Source organism: Syngnathus acus, chromosome 20, assembly GCF_901709675.1.
Source record: "Syngnathus acus chromosome 20, fSynAcu1.2, whole genome shotgun sequence".
NCBI lineage: Eukaryota > Metazoa > Chordata > Actinopteri > Syngnathiformes > Syngnathidae > Syngnathus > Syngnathus acus.
The window spans coordinates 3,763,239-3,781,316 of NC_051104.1; the positions used below are offsets into that span (position 1 = coordinate 3,763,239).

The 18,078-nt window shown below is 38.4% G+C and overlaps 1 protein-coding gene across 2 annotated transcripts; it reads left to right on the forward strand.

The window, feature by feature from the left end:
* Positions 1–2,223: 2,223 nt before the first annotated feature.
* Positions 2,224–18,053, forward strand: myo15b (myosin XVB). Of its 2 annotated transcripts, XM_037280430.1 has the most exons (43): positions 2,224–2,306; positions 3,187–3,242; positions 3,340–3,397; positions 3,469–3,593; positions 3,985–4,080; positions 4,148–4,383; positions 4,547–4,716; positions 5,037–5,109; positions 5,593–5,766; positions 6,236–6,321; positions 6,443–6,504; positions 6,728–6,812; positions 7,459–7,491; positions 7,711–7,791; positions 7,920–8,017; positions 8,091–8,258; positions 8,651–8,726; positions 8,852–9,124; positions 9,711–9,861; positions 10,085–10,175; positions 10,243–10,489; positions 10,676–10,782; positions 10,961–11,020; positions 11,298–11,373; positions 11,548–11,663; positions 11,961–12,076; positions 12,425–12,566; positions 12,637–12,748; positions 13,473–13,872; positions 14,006–14,075; positions 14,134–14,206; positions 14,279–14,355; positions 14,435–14,511; positions 14,611–14,741; positions 14,896–14,990; positions 15,107–15,184; positions 15,373–15,469; positions 16,108–16,256; positions 16,363–16,487; positions 16,562–16,695; positions 16,770–16,903; positions 17,049–17,183; positions 17,414–18,053. In XM_037280430.1, exons 2-43 carry the CDS (start codon positions 3,240–3,242, stop codon positions 17,486–17,488), a joined length of 4,965 nt encoding a protein of 1,654 aa, XP_037136325.1. In that variant the 5' UTR covers positions 2,224–2,306; positions 3,187–3,239; the 3' UTR covers positions 17,489–18,053. The 2 variants fall into 2 exon arrangements, with proteins under 2 accessions (XP_037136325.1, XP_037136326.1); XM_037280431.1 differs by lacking the exon at positions 8,651–8,726 and having other exon boundaries at positions 8,896–9,124.
* The last annotated feature ends 25 nt before the right edge of the window (positions 18,054–18,078 follow it).

Below are 18,078 nucleotides of genomic sequence, written 5' to 3' on the forward strand. Positions count from 1 at the left end.
CCTATTGCCTAATTTTTGTAAAATATTTCATGAATTAAAGCAAACTTATTCTCTCTGCGTTCTCTCAGCTCCCTCTCGTACTCCGTACACTCATGTCGAATGGCACATTTGATTCCAATTGAAAGCTGACTTATACGTCGACATCGCCGCCATATTGGATGTGGAAAACGAGACCGATTAATACAAGGCCCTATCCAAATGCTCACACTTTGCATTACACCCGGCGCCCCTTAGTGAAGTGCAAATCTAGGAGAAGTGCATGGCGATTCAGCGCATACGGTACAAGAGTCTGAAAACTGCGAAATTTGGATCATGCGTATTACGTCATCGACTTTTTGCCATGTTGTATCTGCGTCATCGAGCACAGGTTATTTTTCTTGTTGTATTTGATTTTTTTATTTTGGCTACTACAAAATCAACAATATCTATCTATCTATCTATCTATCTATCTATCTATCTATCTATCTATCTATCTATCTATCTATCTATCTATCTATCTATCTATCTATCTATCTATCTATCTATCTATCTATACACACTACGTTTATCCAACTTGCTTGGTTTGCTTATGTGTTTCATGTATTAAGTATTTTATTGTTATATGTTTATCAAAAGAAGGCAATGATGTCTTTGGGTGGACTATGCCACACCTCACGTTATCTGTTTGTTTTACTTGTTTATTTAATGGTGGTGACAGACCATGGCGACCGACCAAAGGTTGTTGAGGAGAGAGTTTTGTATTTACTTTGCCTATTTACATATGTGGGCTCAGGCAATCCTGAGAAACGAGTTATCAACCCTTTACTTAAAATAACTAGGCCAAAACCGTAATCAACCAATTGTGAGAAGCAGTTAAATTCCAAGCATGAGCAAAAAGGGACTGAATTTCGCAAGCACAAGTTGGACACTTTGAAAAGTCAGGCAGACACAAGTGAAGATGAATTAGAAGAAGCCCCAGTTGTCATGAGATACAGAAGAAAATGTTGCTTTTTACTTATTTTTGTTCGGTCTGATTTTGCTTTGGGATTCATTTTGTGTATAAATGACCTGCCAATGTAATTTTTTATGTATGTGAAATATGATAGAAAACAAGGGGTGGACCTAATTATGTTTTTGTACTTCTTCCTCCTCCCTTTGATTATGAAAGCAGTTTGATCTATGATATCTGATCATTTTCTTTTTCTTTCCTCCAAACATTTTGTGTAATGTGTTTTTATGTTCAATAAATCAAATACACAATGATATACTGCAAAACAGACTCACGGTATTGTTCTTGACAAAATAAATGAATGAAAAACTTTTATTGTTTCAGCCCTACTAATGTGAATGATTTTTTGTTGTTGCGAAAAACGTTTCTCTGATGGTGTAGAACGCAGTTGTCAAACTAAAGGCCCGGGGGCCAGATACGGCCCGCCACATCATTTTATGTGCCCCGCGAAGACAAATTGTGCATCAAATTCGTGTGTCACTACTAGAATTGCAAATTGTCTTCACTTTTAATAATATCTTCTTTTTTTTTTTTAATATTTGTCCAGTTTTTACTCATCTGATTTGAAAACGAGTTATTTGTCAGTTTGTTTTGTAGCTTTTACTGTATATAATATGAGGTGCTTATATATTTATTTGGGTTGACAGTCATAATGGCCCTCTGAAAGAAGCTATGACTACAATGCGGCCCGTGAAAAAAAATTGTTTGACACCCCTGGTGTAGAGGTAAATACAGCTGACTTGTGTGCGGGTAGCATGGGATCAATTCCCATTAAGTGGCAGTGTGCATGTGGGTGTAGTTGGTTGGTTGTTCATCTTTGTATGTGCCCTGTTACTGGCTAGCGACTAGTTCAGGGTTTAGTCTGCCTTTTGCCTGATGTCAGCTGGGATAGGCTGAAGTGGTGTTGAAAATGGATGGATGAATAGTTTTCTCACTGATCATATAATCATTAAACACAATGAAAATACCTTGAAAATAATCAACCACACAAATCACCCCAGAATCAGCATGATTCGTTATCTAAAAGAATAATGTTGACTTCCCTTGAAAACAACTAACCTAACCTTTATGAATACTGTCTATTTGACATATGTAGCCTTGACAAATGACATAATTGACTGCCTGTTATAAACATTTAAACTATAACCGGTGTTTTAATGAGCTTACTTATCTTGCTGCGTCACTTAAGTATCCACAAGATACACCCTGCTTCAACCTTAGCCACATTACAGTTTTGGACTTTAACCTTTCTTACTTTGAAATCGCAAGTAATAGTGAGCCTTCCCATAATAGACTTCTCGCTCCACACCTCAAACAGGTTTGTACATATCTTTGTTTTGTCTATTGATTCGTTTGTTTTTCCAAAATTCAAAATGCATTGGCAGAGGATTGTCACAAATACTAGAGAAAATTCTTACTGTCAGCCTATTTTGTTTTATATAATGATATATGGAACTGGCAGGCTTGGTCACAAAAAAGAGTTTAGCACTTTAGAACAAAGCTAAACCACAAATCAGACACTGTAAATTAAAATTTAAAATGACTATTTGTTACGGATTCATTGACTTGGTTTCGTTATGGAACATTTACTCAACAAAATTGCAATTGGAAAAGCAATAAAAGGCAAGGATTGGAAATTGATTACATTTGTCCTCAAACAAGTGATGAAGGAAATTCAATTTTACGTTAATCATCCTGTCATGTTTGTACATGAAGTACATATGTTTTGTTTTGTTTTATTTCATTTCCGTTTCGTTTTTGAATAATGTTATTTTGTACTTGTCTTTTTCTTCTTTATTATGCATTTTATGGCTGGTATGACTTATACTCCGGATCAACTTATACTCCGGAAAATACGGTACCCATCAGTGGAAACTTTGAGGGGTAGCTTTTGTGTTCAAGTTAATTTGTGTAATTTTGTCAACACACAAAAAAACATCATTCCATTTACATGACGTCACGATCAAGGCAGGGCGACCAAGTGCAGCACGGATCTTTATTGATGTAGGGGACCTTTGGACTCTCATAACTTATTGTACAAAGGCCAGGCATGTGTGTGACTTCAATAGCAGAATATCCGTTTCATTTACCTTTGAAGTCATAACAACGACAAATTATTTGGTAAATTTGCTTTTATTAGACGCATTTGAATAGACGAACTGTTTACTGATTCTATGCTTGTCTGTATTTAACTTAAGTAAATTCCAGACAGACAGAAAACAAAGCCGGCGAAAAAAGGCTTCAGTCAACAATGGTAAGACAAAAGACAGACTTTCAGTTCTCAAATCTGAACTATAATTTGTGGATTTCCCCTCAATGCCTAACCATACTCTGATCTCATTTCCTCATAGGATTTGGGGATGTTGGACATCCCTGCCGAGTTGTCGGCGAGGTTTCGCAGGGCAACAGGTGATCTTCAGGAAAAAAATATATGGAAAGAGGTTCACAGGTTTTAATTTTTGTTTACTTCTTTCAAACAGGGTATCGACACCCGGAAATAGTGACAGAGGTTGCAACGCCTCAAGTAAAAGCAACACACAACCTCACTTTGCCTCAGGATGTTGACAGACACCCATTCTCTCACTACGCCAAGTCCAAACTAAAGGTCAGCAACATGGAAACGCACATTACATAGACCTATGCACATGCACAAAACCACTCACACACGCACACACACATATCATATTTATATTTATACTATTTATATTTTCTGGATGTCATTTATACTATTAATCTAGTATTTACATGTCTATTATTTCATGTTCTAATGATAACGTATGCACTTATATGGTTTAATATACATTTATTGATACACAAAATGTATGTATGTTAAAAATGAGAGGGTGACACTACATCGTAAATTTACACATCGAAGTGAAGTTTAGATATTGCAAAATAAATGTTAAATTACAAAAGGATTGAGATTTTTATTTTTATCCTTGCAAAGAGTAAAAGGGTTGTTTAATTCTACTTGAATTCAAAAAAATCCTCCACAGGCTACATGGTGCCAACCTCAGGGAACTCCCCTCCAAAGAGCCTTGACACCCCTTGAACCAGAAGATGCCTGCACTGCGGTGGAAATTTATAAACTGGTATAGTAGGAATGATCACAACAATATTAATCTGTTGCTCTTGTCATTTAAAATGTTTTTTCTTTAGATTATGCGATTCACAGGTGAGTCAGAACTCAGTGAATCACAGGAGCAGTTGTTGGGAAACTACATCATTGAGAAAGGACAGAGCCGACCTGCCTTGAGGGATGAGATCCTGGTCCAGTTGATTTACCACACATGGGGCCTGAGTGAAGAACAGCATAACCCGCAAAGCTGGCTCCTGCTCACTTGCTGCCTCTGTGCCTTTTCTCCATCACCAGAATTGGAAAAACCCCTGCTAAAGTAGGTGGCACATTTGTGTTGGCCTTTATTTGGGTTCCAAAGATCTCTTGCAGGTCTTCACTGTATACTCAACATTGAGGAGACGATGGGAAGAATGTGTTTGTGGCTGCTTGGGTGATCCTTCAGACAAAATCTGAACGTTTTTTCCATACTTCCAATTCAGATATGTCTCTGACCACGCACCCATGGAGTACCGTTCACTGTGCCAACAAAAGCTGCTGATATCTATGCAACTTCCAGGCCCCACATCTCGTATTTATCCCCCAACTCAGCTGGAATGGATCACCAACAAAAGAAAAGGCACAATGCTTGTGGATGTGTATGCATTCAACGGTAAGACAAGTTCTATAATTAGTCTCTTCCTCAAAGTATCAAATTGCAAGCAGTGATTAATGGCACTTACCTCCACCTTTTTTTAAACTCATCCTGGAAATGACCTGAAAACCTTGATCCTTTCCTTTTGCTGCAGTTTTGAGTGAAGTCATATAAAAAGAAATGTGTGTTAACTCAAATATTTCCAGAAAGGCAATTCACAAAGTGACCAATAATATGGCAATTAATCATAGCCATAAAATGAGGGCCTGTTCATCATCATTTCACATGCTAGCCAGATGTTTTTGGCATCTCCTCATGCTGAACATCCTCATTTCTAGATGAAAAGCTCACAATTGAAGTGGAGTCCTGGACCACAGGAGAAAAGTTGGCCTCATGGCTTCTGCATGCCAGGTGCTTTATATCAATATACAGCCAATGGTTTCTTCATGTACCGTATTTTCCGCACTATAAGGCGCACCTAAAAACCTCAAATTTTCTCAAAAGCCGACAGTGCGCCTTATAATCAGGTGCGCCTTATATATGGACCAATATTGAGCCACTACAGCAGGCGTGTCCAAAGTCCGGCCCGCGGGCCAAATGTATATATCTTATATATGAACAAAGTTTTAAAATGGGCCATTCGTTGAAGGTGCGCCTTATAATCCAGTGCGCCTTATATATATGGACAAAGTTTTAAAATGGGCCATTCGTTGAAGGTGCGCCTTATAATCCAGTGCGCCTTATATATATGGACAAAGTTTTAAAATGGGCCATTCATTGAAGGTGCGCCTTATAATCCGGTGCGCCTTATAGTGCGGAAAATACGGTACATACAATCTCCAGGCATATGGTATTGTACATGTATTCAGTCAATTATTTACTAATGTTTCATAGAGGTGTGACAGAGGCAACAGAGGGATGGTCTGTGTCTCTTCTGGCTGACGATGTGTGGTCCGATTTGGCTGGATCAGACTTTGTCATGGATCTGCTGGCTGGCGCTGAGGCAGAAGTACTGCAACCAGGCTCATCGACCAATTCTCTTTACCTCTTCGGTGGCCAGGATGTCTGGTATAAGATATACTTTGTTAATAGTGCTCGTTAATGCTCGTATTCCACTGAGCGGTGAAGGTTTGGGAATGTTTTTATTTAATTTGTCACGGTTAATTCAAGGTCACAAATGGTCGCAAAGACCTTTTCCAGACATTGGTAAAATGATTTTCGACATTTTGTGTTGACAAGAAAAACTGTTCGTGATCATCAAAACAGTTGGCAAACGTCTGGCCAAAATATTGCGACCTCAAAGGAACCCTGACAAAAATGAAAAAAATAAAAAATAAACATTCGTTACCTTCGCAAACACTTACCGTAATTTTCGGACTATAAGCCGCACCAGCTAGAACTTGTGATTCGCGGCTTATAGTCCGAGATTTACGGAACAAACGTTCGTCACTTGGTGGGATATGGGCTTTAGAATTGTACATTTATAATGTGTAACAAATCTATTGCTTCCCTTCTCATTTCTTTGACATTTTCAAAGGACCCCACTTACAGATCTTGATGACTTTATTCCGCCAGCACCTGTCATTGAAGCTCCAGGAGTTTCTCATCTCTATCCTCAGGGAGGTATTCCATCTTATACAGTAAAAGTATCAATATGCATGTATGCAGTGGACACAGGTTTTTCACCCTGGGAACCCATTTAAGAAATAATTTCAGCATAGCATCCTTTTTTTCTTATCTGTAGGCCAGCGTCAACATATGGATCAATATGTTGATGACTTGTATGACCTGGACCAAGGACAATCGGTTAGTCTTATCAGAATGAAAAGAAATTATTTTCCTGTTTCTGTTAAGCCATTTAAATTAGCGCAGACTTCACTGTCAATTTTTCGCAGCTGTGATTTTTTCATAGTACTCAATCAATAAAATTGAATGGATTTGCACTTGAGACAAATATTAATGTAATGTTAACTCACAAAGGACGAAAAAAAAAAAAGCATAAATATGACTAACAAATTTGTTTGTGTAGGATGAGGAAAGAGTAGCTGTGCTCAACCGCAGAATGAGAGGTGGAGGAGGCATTGGACCCATGCAGCCTGGTTTATACAGCTCTGGTACGTAGAATCTTTACAAGACTAATCTGCAGACCACAGGTTATTGCATGAAATACTCCAATGAGGAGAAAATCAAAACTAATTGATATTTAATAGTAATGTGAGTTTCAATGTCTCAATTTTGATCTTGTTTAATTTTTACAATTACCGTATTTTCAGCACTATAAGGCGCACCTAAAAACCTCAAATTTTCTCCAAAGCTGACAGGTGCGTTTTATATATGGACCAATATTGAGCCACTACAGCAGGCGTGTCCAAAGTCCGGCCCGCGGGTCAAATGTATATATCTTATATATGGGCAAAGTTTTCAAATGGGCCATTCATTGAAGGTGCGCCTTATAATCTGGTGTGCCTTATATATGGACAAAGTTTTAAAATGGGCCATTCATTGAAGGTGCGCCTTATAATCCGGTGCGCCTTATAGTGCGGAAAATACGGTAATCATGTTCTAGTCTGGGTGCAAAATCATTTGAAGTGGAAGTACTTTGAGTATCTTGAAGGTAAAAAAAGCAAATTAATTGCCAATTCCCATCTAAACATGTCTACATGTCCTTTTTTTTTTTTAATTTATAAAATGTCATCACTTTCACTGTTCTGTTGTAAATTCAATGATTCAATGTAATTGGATCATCATTCTGTTTTCTAGGTATGCCAACTTTAATGTCAGGTTATCCAATGGGTAAGTGACTGAAACCCGTAAAGCAAACCCGACCGACCTACCTATACTTAAGTCACGTGAGGTAGTATAGCCAACATTTAGTGAAATCAAATCTGACATCAGCCGTCAACAAGCAAGTCTACAAAAACAAGCATAGAGTGACTACTAATATGAAATGAAATCGGATCAGACATGAAAGCTATATAAGGTAGTTCTTTGTTCGGTGTGGTTTATGTCTAGGAATGCCAGTCAGCCCTTCATTGCCAAACTACGGTACAATGCCCATGTTCCCAAATATGCCACCCATGCACACTATGCCAGGTACTGTCTCAGTATTTAAATTCTGGATTTGTCAATTGATTTTTTAATTAACTTTGCGTACCATTATGGACTTGATTGTTTGTCAAATGATTGTTAAACTCCCTCTACCTACCATAATCTCCACACAGCCATGATGATGCCCGGGCCTCCTGTTCCCTCAGTCCCTGACCCCATGCAGTTGACAGCCACACAGCAAGCCCTCATCAACCAACAGGCTCTGGTTATGGTGTGAATAAACAGTCTTTCATTTTTTCCCCATTATTTCTATTTCCCACCTGTCCCGTGGTTCTTGTCTTTAGGCCCAGCAGATGACTATGCAGGCAATGACTCTGTCCCAGCAGCAGACACAAGAGCAGCAAAGGTTGAGGGAGCAGGAGAGGAAGCAGGAAAATCAACAGAGACATGCACTCATACCTTCCACCCAGCAATCTCAACCTGCGGTCCAAACTAAACCACTTTTGCCGAAGGTAAATCACATGACTATTAATAATTATATACCGTATTTTCCGCACTGTAAGACGCACCGGATTATAAGGCGCACCTTCAATGAATGGCCCATTTTAAAACTTTGTCCATATATAAGATATATACATTTGGCCCGTGGGCTGGACTTTGGACACGCCGGCTGTAGTGGCTTAATATTGGTCCATATATAAGGCGCACCTGATTATAAGGCGCACTGTTGGCTTTTGAGAAAATTGGAGGTTTTTAGGTGCGCCTTATAGTGCGGAAAATACGGTACATGTGGTACTGCAACAATAGAGGGGCACTGTGCTTTTAGAAGAGTTTATATACAATTAAAAATAAATTACTTGAATGTATTGACAATAACGTATACTGTGTTGTATGTTTGGAACAGCCACAGGAAGTGGATTCACATAATCGAGATAACCTGCAGTCTTTTAAAGATAAAAGACAATACTTCCACAATATTAGTGAGTAGACTGATCAATAAATAGACTTGCAGGATTTTTTTCCATACGTGCTTATAATAAGACGGGGTCAAAGCCAAGTTAAAAATGTAACCCTGGTTTCCTGATATATCACTCTCAACCTCAAGGTCAGTCCAATCTTCAGACTTCTCCTTCTACCCCATACAAACAGCAGCACCCTGGGCCATCAGTACATCCATCTCCTTCTCCTTCTACCCCATACAAACAGCAGCACCCTGGGCCATCAGTACGTCCGTCCCCTCCTCTGGTAGCCCCATACAAACAGCAGCACCCTGGGCCATCAGTACGTCCGTCCCCTCCTCTGGTAGCCCCATACAAACAGCAGCACCCTGGGCCATCAGTACGTCCATCCCCTCCTCCGGTAGCCCCGAAACCAAAGGGTAAGAACACAAATGGAATATATGGATCCATGCCCTTTTCGAATAATATTATTAAAATGGGAATTTGTAGAGTTTTATTTTGTTGTTTTTGTTGTTTTTACCATCGTGTCTAAGGAAAAAAACCAGACAGAAGGCATTATTTATTTCATTTGCAGTGCACTCACATAAAAACCGAGAGCCATTCAATCTCACACTATTGCAGACTTGTGCTTCAGAAACATTTCATTAGTTTGGAATATCAACCTTTAGGAAAAGCAAAAACAAAACAACAACAACAAAAAACGTATTTGAAATGATAAAAACAGAAGCAAAGAAAAGGGGCTTCAGGTGGCTGAAAAAAATTCAGAAGCGACACGTAATAACATTTCTGCTTCCAATGTATAATTATCATCCTTTTCTGTTTTTTATTTGATGGTACATTTCAAAGATGAAACTTCAAATCAATATACAGTAATCCCTCGTTTATCGCGTATAATGCGTTTCAGAACCACCCGCAAAAAACGAAACTCCCCAAACAGTATATGTATGCATTATTTAGAAAAGTTAACCTTGTTTTAATTTTGTTTTGTTTATTGTTGTCTCTTAGGTGCCATAGTAAAGGAGATCCCTTCTCCTAAGAGCAAAACAGAAAGTCCAACCACAGCTCCCATCTCTGAACCAACCTCCAACATTCGGGAAATCATCAAAAAATTCAATAGTCGACCTCCAGTAGAACCCCAAAACTTTGAACCTGTTAGGTATGGAAAACTCCTCCAAATGATGCTATTTATAAACTGAATTTCTGAACTCTAGAATTAATACCTGCAGAAATGAATTTCATTCATTGTGCTCATCCTCTACTTCCACACCGCTCATCCTGTTCAGGGTCAAAATTAACATCTCCAAATCTTTGGCATTTCCTCTCATGGTCGGCGATGAGAGCCAAGCCCACTGATTGGTCCCTTATTAATCCCTTTACAGAGCACCCGCAAGGCAATTTGTGAAGAAGCTAGATCCCAAAGAAGAGGCTCTTGCCAAACTCAGAAAAAAAGCACCAGTGCCTCAACAAAAGGTAAGAAAAGATAAATTGTGATGACAATAATAATAAATATTCAACACTCACTTTTCACTAATTGCAGAAACAGTGGGTGACGTCTCCACCCATGGAAAAGCAACCTCCCCCACGCATTCCATCCCCACAGTCATCTACCACGACAACTCGTGTCATCTCCAATAACATGAGGCAGAAGCAGCGCTCCCTGGAAGATTTGTTTAGCTCACAGCGCTATGAGCAAATTAGACCGCCTACACCCGATTCCCCTTCCCCTTCACCTTCTGAACTTGACAACATCCCTGACCCACCAACCATGCATGCGCCATCTCTGAGTGAGTCTACCAAAATATTGTAACTCTATGTCGCAAAGTATACCTTCTCTCCCAGAAACATGAAGTCAGATTTTTACCAGCATAATTCACCACACAGCCTGCAATCTGCAATTTGCTTAATTTATCTTGCTATATAAATAAAGTTGTCTTGCCTTGCTTGCCTTCATTCCATTTTTCCATTCATAGGTACGATGCCAGATGAGGAGAACTGTCACTCTCAACTTTGTCGTCATTTCCCTGATGTTTACTTATCTTACAACATAAGGCCTGGAAAACTCTTCCTGCGCAAAGAGGTAAAATATACACAGTGGCATTACCACTCATAGAGGAGCTTCATTATATTATTATTATTTATTATAATCTTGAATTATATTCATTGTAGATGAATCAGTTCAAACACAAAGCAAAACTTTTTTTCCCACGGTTTCACCAGCTAGCCTATGTTTATAGTTCAAATGTTTTTGTGTTCAGGTGTTTTACCCTAAAGACATGTTCAACCAACCCTTCATCCTCAATCTTTTATATGAGCAGGTTAGTACAAATTATATGGTTATGAATACCGTATTGGCCCGAATATAAGACGACCCCGATTATAAGACGACCCTCTCTTTTTCAAGACTCAAGTTTGGGAAAAGACTTTTTCTAGACCCCGAATGTAAGACGACACCCCCTTTTTCAAATTTATATCAATGCAAAAAAATTCATCTTATATTCGGGCCAATACGGTATTTAGTCTAGCCTGTAGTAATGATTTATGGCCGTTTTGTGAGACAACAGACATCCTAATTTAGTGTGTTTCTTTTCATAGATCGTGATGGACACCTACTCTGATAATTGTGTGAGAATAAACAGAGAAGAAAGAAGGAAGATGAAAGATCTGCTCGGTGAGCATTGTGATGCTTGTGAAATATCGAGTTCCAGAGAAAAAATTAAAATGGGATGGCCAGAGTCATTTGTGTTGAACTTGCCACCCAGAGCACATTTTAAAACTGCAAATGTGGAATGTTATCGTTATATACTGTTATATACATTTGACTTTTGCCATTTGTCCTTAATAGCTAATCTTAACGTGGATACGATGAGCAACATTCTGGATGACACCATGAAGAAAAAGATTGTCATTGCTGCTCGAGACAATTGGGAAAACTACTTTTCACGCCTATTCCCTGTTAAGGTAAGAATTGATTTTTCATTTATATGATTAGAAGTAGAGCTGTGCAATATGACAATATAGTTTGTTATACCCTAACGTTGTCTTTTTTATACCACAATGACGGAGCGAAAATGCAGAGTTGAATATGCGATATAAATTAAATAAGCAACATTTCATTAAAACGGTAAATTTAAAATCTACATCCCTTGACATAGATTTGCGCTCATGTCATCAGAGTGTGAATGCTGCTGGAAAACATCATTTCTATCATATGCATCTATCCTTACCCACCTCATTTCTTTTTATCTACTATTACAGACAAACAATAGTGACGCTCAAATTCTGGGTGTATGTCATCGTGGAATTCGTCTCCTGAAGATGGTTGCAGCATCAGGAATCAATCCAAAGCATCTCTGCCTACTTCGAAACTACAGGTATTCAACTTACAGAAAAAGCTTAATGGCACAAATTATGTTTGATCAATGGAGGTTAATATGGATCACATTAAATTTGGATGTTCAGGTAAATAGGCAAATCAGGATATAATGTGGATGTGTGGAAGGCGAATGTCTGCTAAAAAGTTAAAGTTAAAAAACCGGCACCCTCCTGATATTTGATCAAATTTTTTATTTTATGAAATCTTATGAAATGTTAGGGTTAGCTTCAGGGTTATCCAGACACTTTTCAAAGTTGCAATGTAGATCCAAATAAGTCAACTAAAATTTCTAAAAGATACAGAACTAGTCACTGCTTCTATTTAACTTGGTCCTGCATCTGAAAAGCTTTGCAGAGTTGCTGTCGGTTGAACTCTGTGGCACAAACCAAGTGCAACTGGAGCTGACAAATGAAAACATACAGTTGCACTCTTCCAGAGCTCCTCAAATAATTGACATGGTTCAATTCTTTCTCAAAGAGATTGTGAAGGTACAAAGTGCTCTTCCCCATATTCATAGCCCCAGAAGCAGTTATTGAATGATGTGCTTTGATTTTCCAGAATTCTGGCCACGTGGTTGCCCTGAAGAGCTTTGTAACAGATGACAAGAGCTTGCTTAGCTTCAGCAAAGGTGATGTTATCAAATTACTACCAATGGAGGGACTCCAAGCAGGTAAGCATTGTTGAATCCTACTAGGGGTTGGTCCTTGTTTGGTTACCACCATCGAAGTCAAGTGTCTAAAAAGCTCTGACCTAAAATAAAAAATATATTGAGATTTAAAGGAACGTAATGTCGTGTAGAATAGAGTTTTTATCAAAGTACAAATTCTGATTATCACCCTTTCCCTCAATACAAGAAGCGAGAGTACCGTATTTTCCGGACTATAAGGCGCACGGGACTATAAGGCGCACCTTCAATGAATGGCCCATTTTAAAACTTTGTCCTTATGTAAGGTGCACCGGACTATAAGGCGCACCATTAATCATGTCAGACTTTTAATCCAAATCAAATCATTCTCCATTTTATATTTTTTATTTGAACTTCAGATGCAACAAATTACTTTATAATCACAAAATAATGATCCATAGTCTTTTGATTCATGATTCATAGTCTTCAGCGGGCCACTTATGATTGATTTCATGACATAATGCTTCGGGCCAGTTTAAATTTAGGAATTTGGACCATATATAAGGCGCACAGGACTATAAGGCGCACTGTCGGCTTTTGAGAAAATTTTAGGTTTTTAGGTGCGCCTTATAGTCCGGAAAATACGGTACTGTGATGCATTGGTTGTCCCGTCTGTCCCATGACAACAACGTGAACTGTTTAATGTGCCACTGGAAATGAATGGTGAATTTTTGGTTGAATTCTTTTCTTCTCAAATTACTTTCTTCAGGTTGGCGTTTTGGCTCAATGGGAGGACGCTCTGGTCTTTTCCCAGATGATCTAACTCAGCCATCTGCTGCATTGGACTACCATTCCATCCAATTGGATCAAAGAGATGATCGGTGGAAAAGCATGAGAGGGCCAAAAGCTTCCAGTCAACAGAAAGAAACTCTGGTTGCAATTGACAAGCAAATTGACACTCATTCCGAGTGGACTACTGAAGATGTCTCGTCCCAAAGAACAGCGCAAACATCCATCCAGGGGGAATCTCAAGAGTTACAAAGGCTTGATCTTGAGTGGCAGAGAGATGACTCATCCCAGAGGTCACTAGAGAAGCCCATCCAGGAATTACCTCAAGACAGAGGGATCCAGATGTCAGCCATGGCCGAGTTTGCCATGAAATTCTTTAGGTACTCTATGAGATACACATTGACACTCACTCAAAAATCTGGAAATAGGTGTCTGTGGGAGTCCACTGTATGAACAAAGAATTTTTTATAGAGTTATGAGAATTAAATCTTTATCTTTGCCTGTTTATCAAAGAACGGAAAACGAAGGCTGGGAATCAAGAGGCAGGACTTTAGAGGCTTCCGAGGCAGTTCAATTCACAAAGGTAAATCAACATTGTAAATTATGTAGCATTTTCCAAACGACATCTGATTAATTTGCAGGTGCCCATTCAAGAGTCTCTAATTCTCTACAATGACCTTGAGAGCAATGACTTATCAGTCCAGTGCTTTAGCAGTAAGTATGATCATTCTGTTTCTCCAAATAAAACATGAAGTTTATTTTCTAACGATCATGTATTCCTCAAAGATGTGATGCAGCTCATGGGTGATACAGCCATGAAAAAGCATACCACCCAAACAGACTGTCTAAGTCACATGTTGCTGGTTAGTGCTCACATAGTGTACCTCACATCATTTAGACTTGGAAAAATAATGATCAATCTTGTTTCCATTTTCTTTTTAGCTAGGGAAGGAAAGAGAGCTGCTGAGAGATGAAATCTACTGTCAGGTTATCAAGCAAACCTCCAACAACCAGAATGAGTAAGTGTAACTTTCAATTCAACAAATCTCACACAATTTTTATGAAACTCTTTTTCAATTGTGGATAAAAAAAAAAATAATTCGTGTTTATGTACACAGATCCAGCTGCACTCTTGGCTGGCGTCTACTCAACCTGATTGCTGGGTTCTTCCCTTGTTCTGGTAATCTAACACCCTATATTACACGCCATCTGGATGACATCGCTATGGATCATGATCATCATTACCGAGGTACACCAGAATTACTGAAGGCTTATTGACTTTTGCAAATAAAATTATATAGATTTTTTTCCCAATCAAATTGTCCTGATTACAGTATGTGTACAGTATATTAAATTTTCAAAATAATTAATGTCTTTGTTCCTGCAATTTTTTTTACCCTCAGACCTGGCATCTGTGTGTAAGGATAACCTTCAGCGATCTCTTAAATTTGGTGGTCGCCGTAACATCCCTTCACAAATTGAGGTGGAGGCCAACCTGGCAAGTAGAGCTATTGATTTATTTTGTATTGTATCGTAAAAATGCTACAAAATAGAGGGGAAGCAAACCCATCATTTGGAGCTATCAACTTTTTTCTTCTTTTTTTTTTCTTTCAGGCTGGCAAATCCTCACAGCTCATTTCTGTTCAGCTGCCGGGACAGGTGGAATTCCCTATCAAGATACATAACTTCAGTGTAGGTATCATCGGAGGATGATATTGTAGTAAAAGTTTAATTTTTTTAATCTTAAAGTGTCGATATGGACTGCTAGCAAGATTGTAAGAGTTAGATTGCCATTTCCTAAACTAGCGTATGTTTGATGAGATATTCTGTAATTCTTCCATGACTGAAATTCTCATTTGTTTGTTGTTTTTGACCTCAAGATCGCAGCAGATGTGGTAAACGAATTCTGCCAAGAAATGAGTATCTCTAATCTCTCAGAAATGAAAGAATTCTCCATTTCCGCCAACCGCCAGCAAGGTACAAGTCAGACCTACATAATATTTTCTTCAATTCAAATTTGTGAGCAGATCTTTATTGTAATTCAGAAAACGCATTACAGGACTCAGTTACTGTAATGATATTATAGGAAAAATATTGGGTAACTTGTTAGATTAAATTGTTACTGCCAAAATATAATATATTACTGTATTTTTTGTTGCTGCCTAAATGTAATATATTACCGTAAATTTCGGACTATAAGCCGTGACTTCTTTCGCAAATTTTGAACCCTGAATCACGAGTTTTCGCTGGTGCGGCTTATAGTCCGGTGCGGCTTATAGTCCGAAAATATCTTTTGTAATGGGTTAGCCCTAACGTCGTAGATAAAACGTGCGGCTCAGGCATAACTAACACCTGCTGCCTCACAGCGTGAAAGTCTTTCACTCATGGTTGGACACTGAATTATGGACAATTTGGACAACCATCCCTTCAAAATGTTTTTGAACCTCACTTGACCTTTACAGACTTGTAATTTAGTTAGCCTGGATGAAACTACTTGAATCGCCCCAGGGAAACTTTTTATGTCATGGTTATTCAGTTGGTGAAAATGGTGTAAAAGCCTTTCCCCCTTTTTGACCTGTTATGGAACTGATGAAGATGTCACTGTTTTTGGAAAGATGGAATGGTGCGCCCTCTTCATCCCAGTGAGTACGTGATGGACTTTTTATTCGATGATGGCTGCATCTTCTTGACGTTGAGGAGGGTTATGTGGCGAATCCCTCTGTGCTTCAACAATGATTTATATGTGGACTTTCACTATCAACAGGTAAGTTATCGCCTCTGCTGCTTCATTCCATTCTCATAGAATCCTCAGAACCTGGCAGGAAACTGTTTAGCGAATCTTCTGTCTCTCTCTGTCTTTCACTCTGTAGCTAAAGGGTGACTACTTGAATGGACTTCTCCAGCTCACTCCTGATGGGTCATCATCAATCCAGCAGATTGCAGAGCTCTCAGTCCTGCAGCACCTTTCCCAGGGACTAAAAATACAGCTTTCACTGTGAGTCTTTATTGACAGTATTTGACATACCAAATCACCTGATTAATATTTTTGTTTATTTATTCCTCTGTTAGGTTGGATATACAGAAATACTTGCCTGTTCAAGAGGGGCAGAACACAAGTATGGATGAGATCCACTCTTTTTGTTTAACCAAAATGGAAGCCATGAAGGATCTCAGCCCACTCAATGCCAAAATACAATTTATTGGTTAGTAGAAAGTGCTTATCCTCTCCACATATCTATTAATTATTGGAAATTCAATTGTTGGTCTGCTTTGGCAGTGCTTCTGACTGGCCAACATCTGTTTGGCTCCAACAATTACTTGGCACAAAAAGTCAGCCAGCGTGCATGCCCTTCCCCTTGCATGATCAGTGTCAACCATGATGGAGTGCTATTTCTTCATCCAAAAAAACAGGTACAAAATATGAATAATGTATTTTGCATTTTGAACTGCATTATTTTGTTAGGGCCTAAGGTTCAAGAGTTTGCCTCTTAAAGATTCAAGTGTTGTTGCAGTTACGTCAAAGGTTAAAATCCTTATCTCTTTCTTGTCTTTGCAGGAAAAAGTGTTTCTAATTTCTCTCACAGATGTTCAGTCCATGCGCACTGTACGACCCAAATCTGCAGGAAAACTACCATCGATAGAGATCACATATGGCAGACCGAGTCAAAAAATAACTATTCATCTCAAACAGGTGATGAGTAAAATATTTTGCTACTTATAAATTGTAGTATGAAAGGAAGTTGATATAAAAAATAAATACATTAAATTTCAATTCATAATTTAATTTGAATAAATTAAAAAAAATTGTACTTGATTTAATTTTACTTTCAATAAATTTTACTTGACATGCATTGTGTGCAGTACATGTTAAAGCTGTGCTTCATCTAATTTTTTCTTCATCATCTTGACTGTGTCTTGTAGGCCAAAGAGCTGTGTCACACCCTCGCTATAATAATGGAAGAGTTAATCTATCCCTCAGTCAACAACTCTATCTGAAATCTTCAAGAGTAGACACATTCTTTAAGCAAATGAAATTGTTCCTCTTTTCAATACTTTTATCTTAAAGTTAACGGATTGACTTACAATATACTGTAAATGTTCCAGTTTTGCATGAAAATTCTGACATCAGAGTTGAACAAATCATTTTTTTTTAATTAACAATTGTGTAAGATAGTTAAATAAGAGTGATTAAAGTGAATTTTGTATGGAGTAAATATGCCAAATGTATCACAGAAGTCCAGGGAATGACAAAACCTTGAAATTCTTTTTATAACTCCCTGGACACCATTTTAGACTGATGCTGTTCAACCCTGGCCAAAAACGATGCATGGATTGAACGCTGTTAGTGCAACAAATTACATCTTGAGGTGTGTGTGTGTGTGTGTGCGTGTGCGTGTGTGTGTGTGTGCATGCTTGTAGATGCTCACTCAGCCAGAGTGGGTGTCATTTCCTATTATTGTATCCATAAAAATAGTTTGCCAATTACCTCTGATATCGATATTTAGATTGCATTTATATTGTGTTTGATCAGAAATAAAAATTATAACTGTGCAGATCATGATTTAGTGTTTATTTGAAGTATGAGA

Coding starts and splice junctions, on each gene's coding strand:
- myo15b (XM_037280430.1), top strand. Junction 10,176..10,242: donor CACCAGTGCCTCAACAAAAG/GTAAGAAAAGAT, acceptor CACTAATTGCAG/AAACAGTGGGTGACGTCTCC. Junction 16,257..16,362: donor TGGACTTTCACTATCAACAG/GTAAGTTATCGC, acceptor TTCACTCTGTAG/CTAAAGGGTGACTACTTGAA.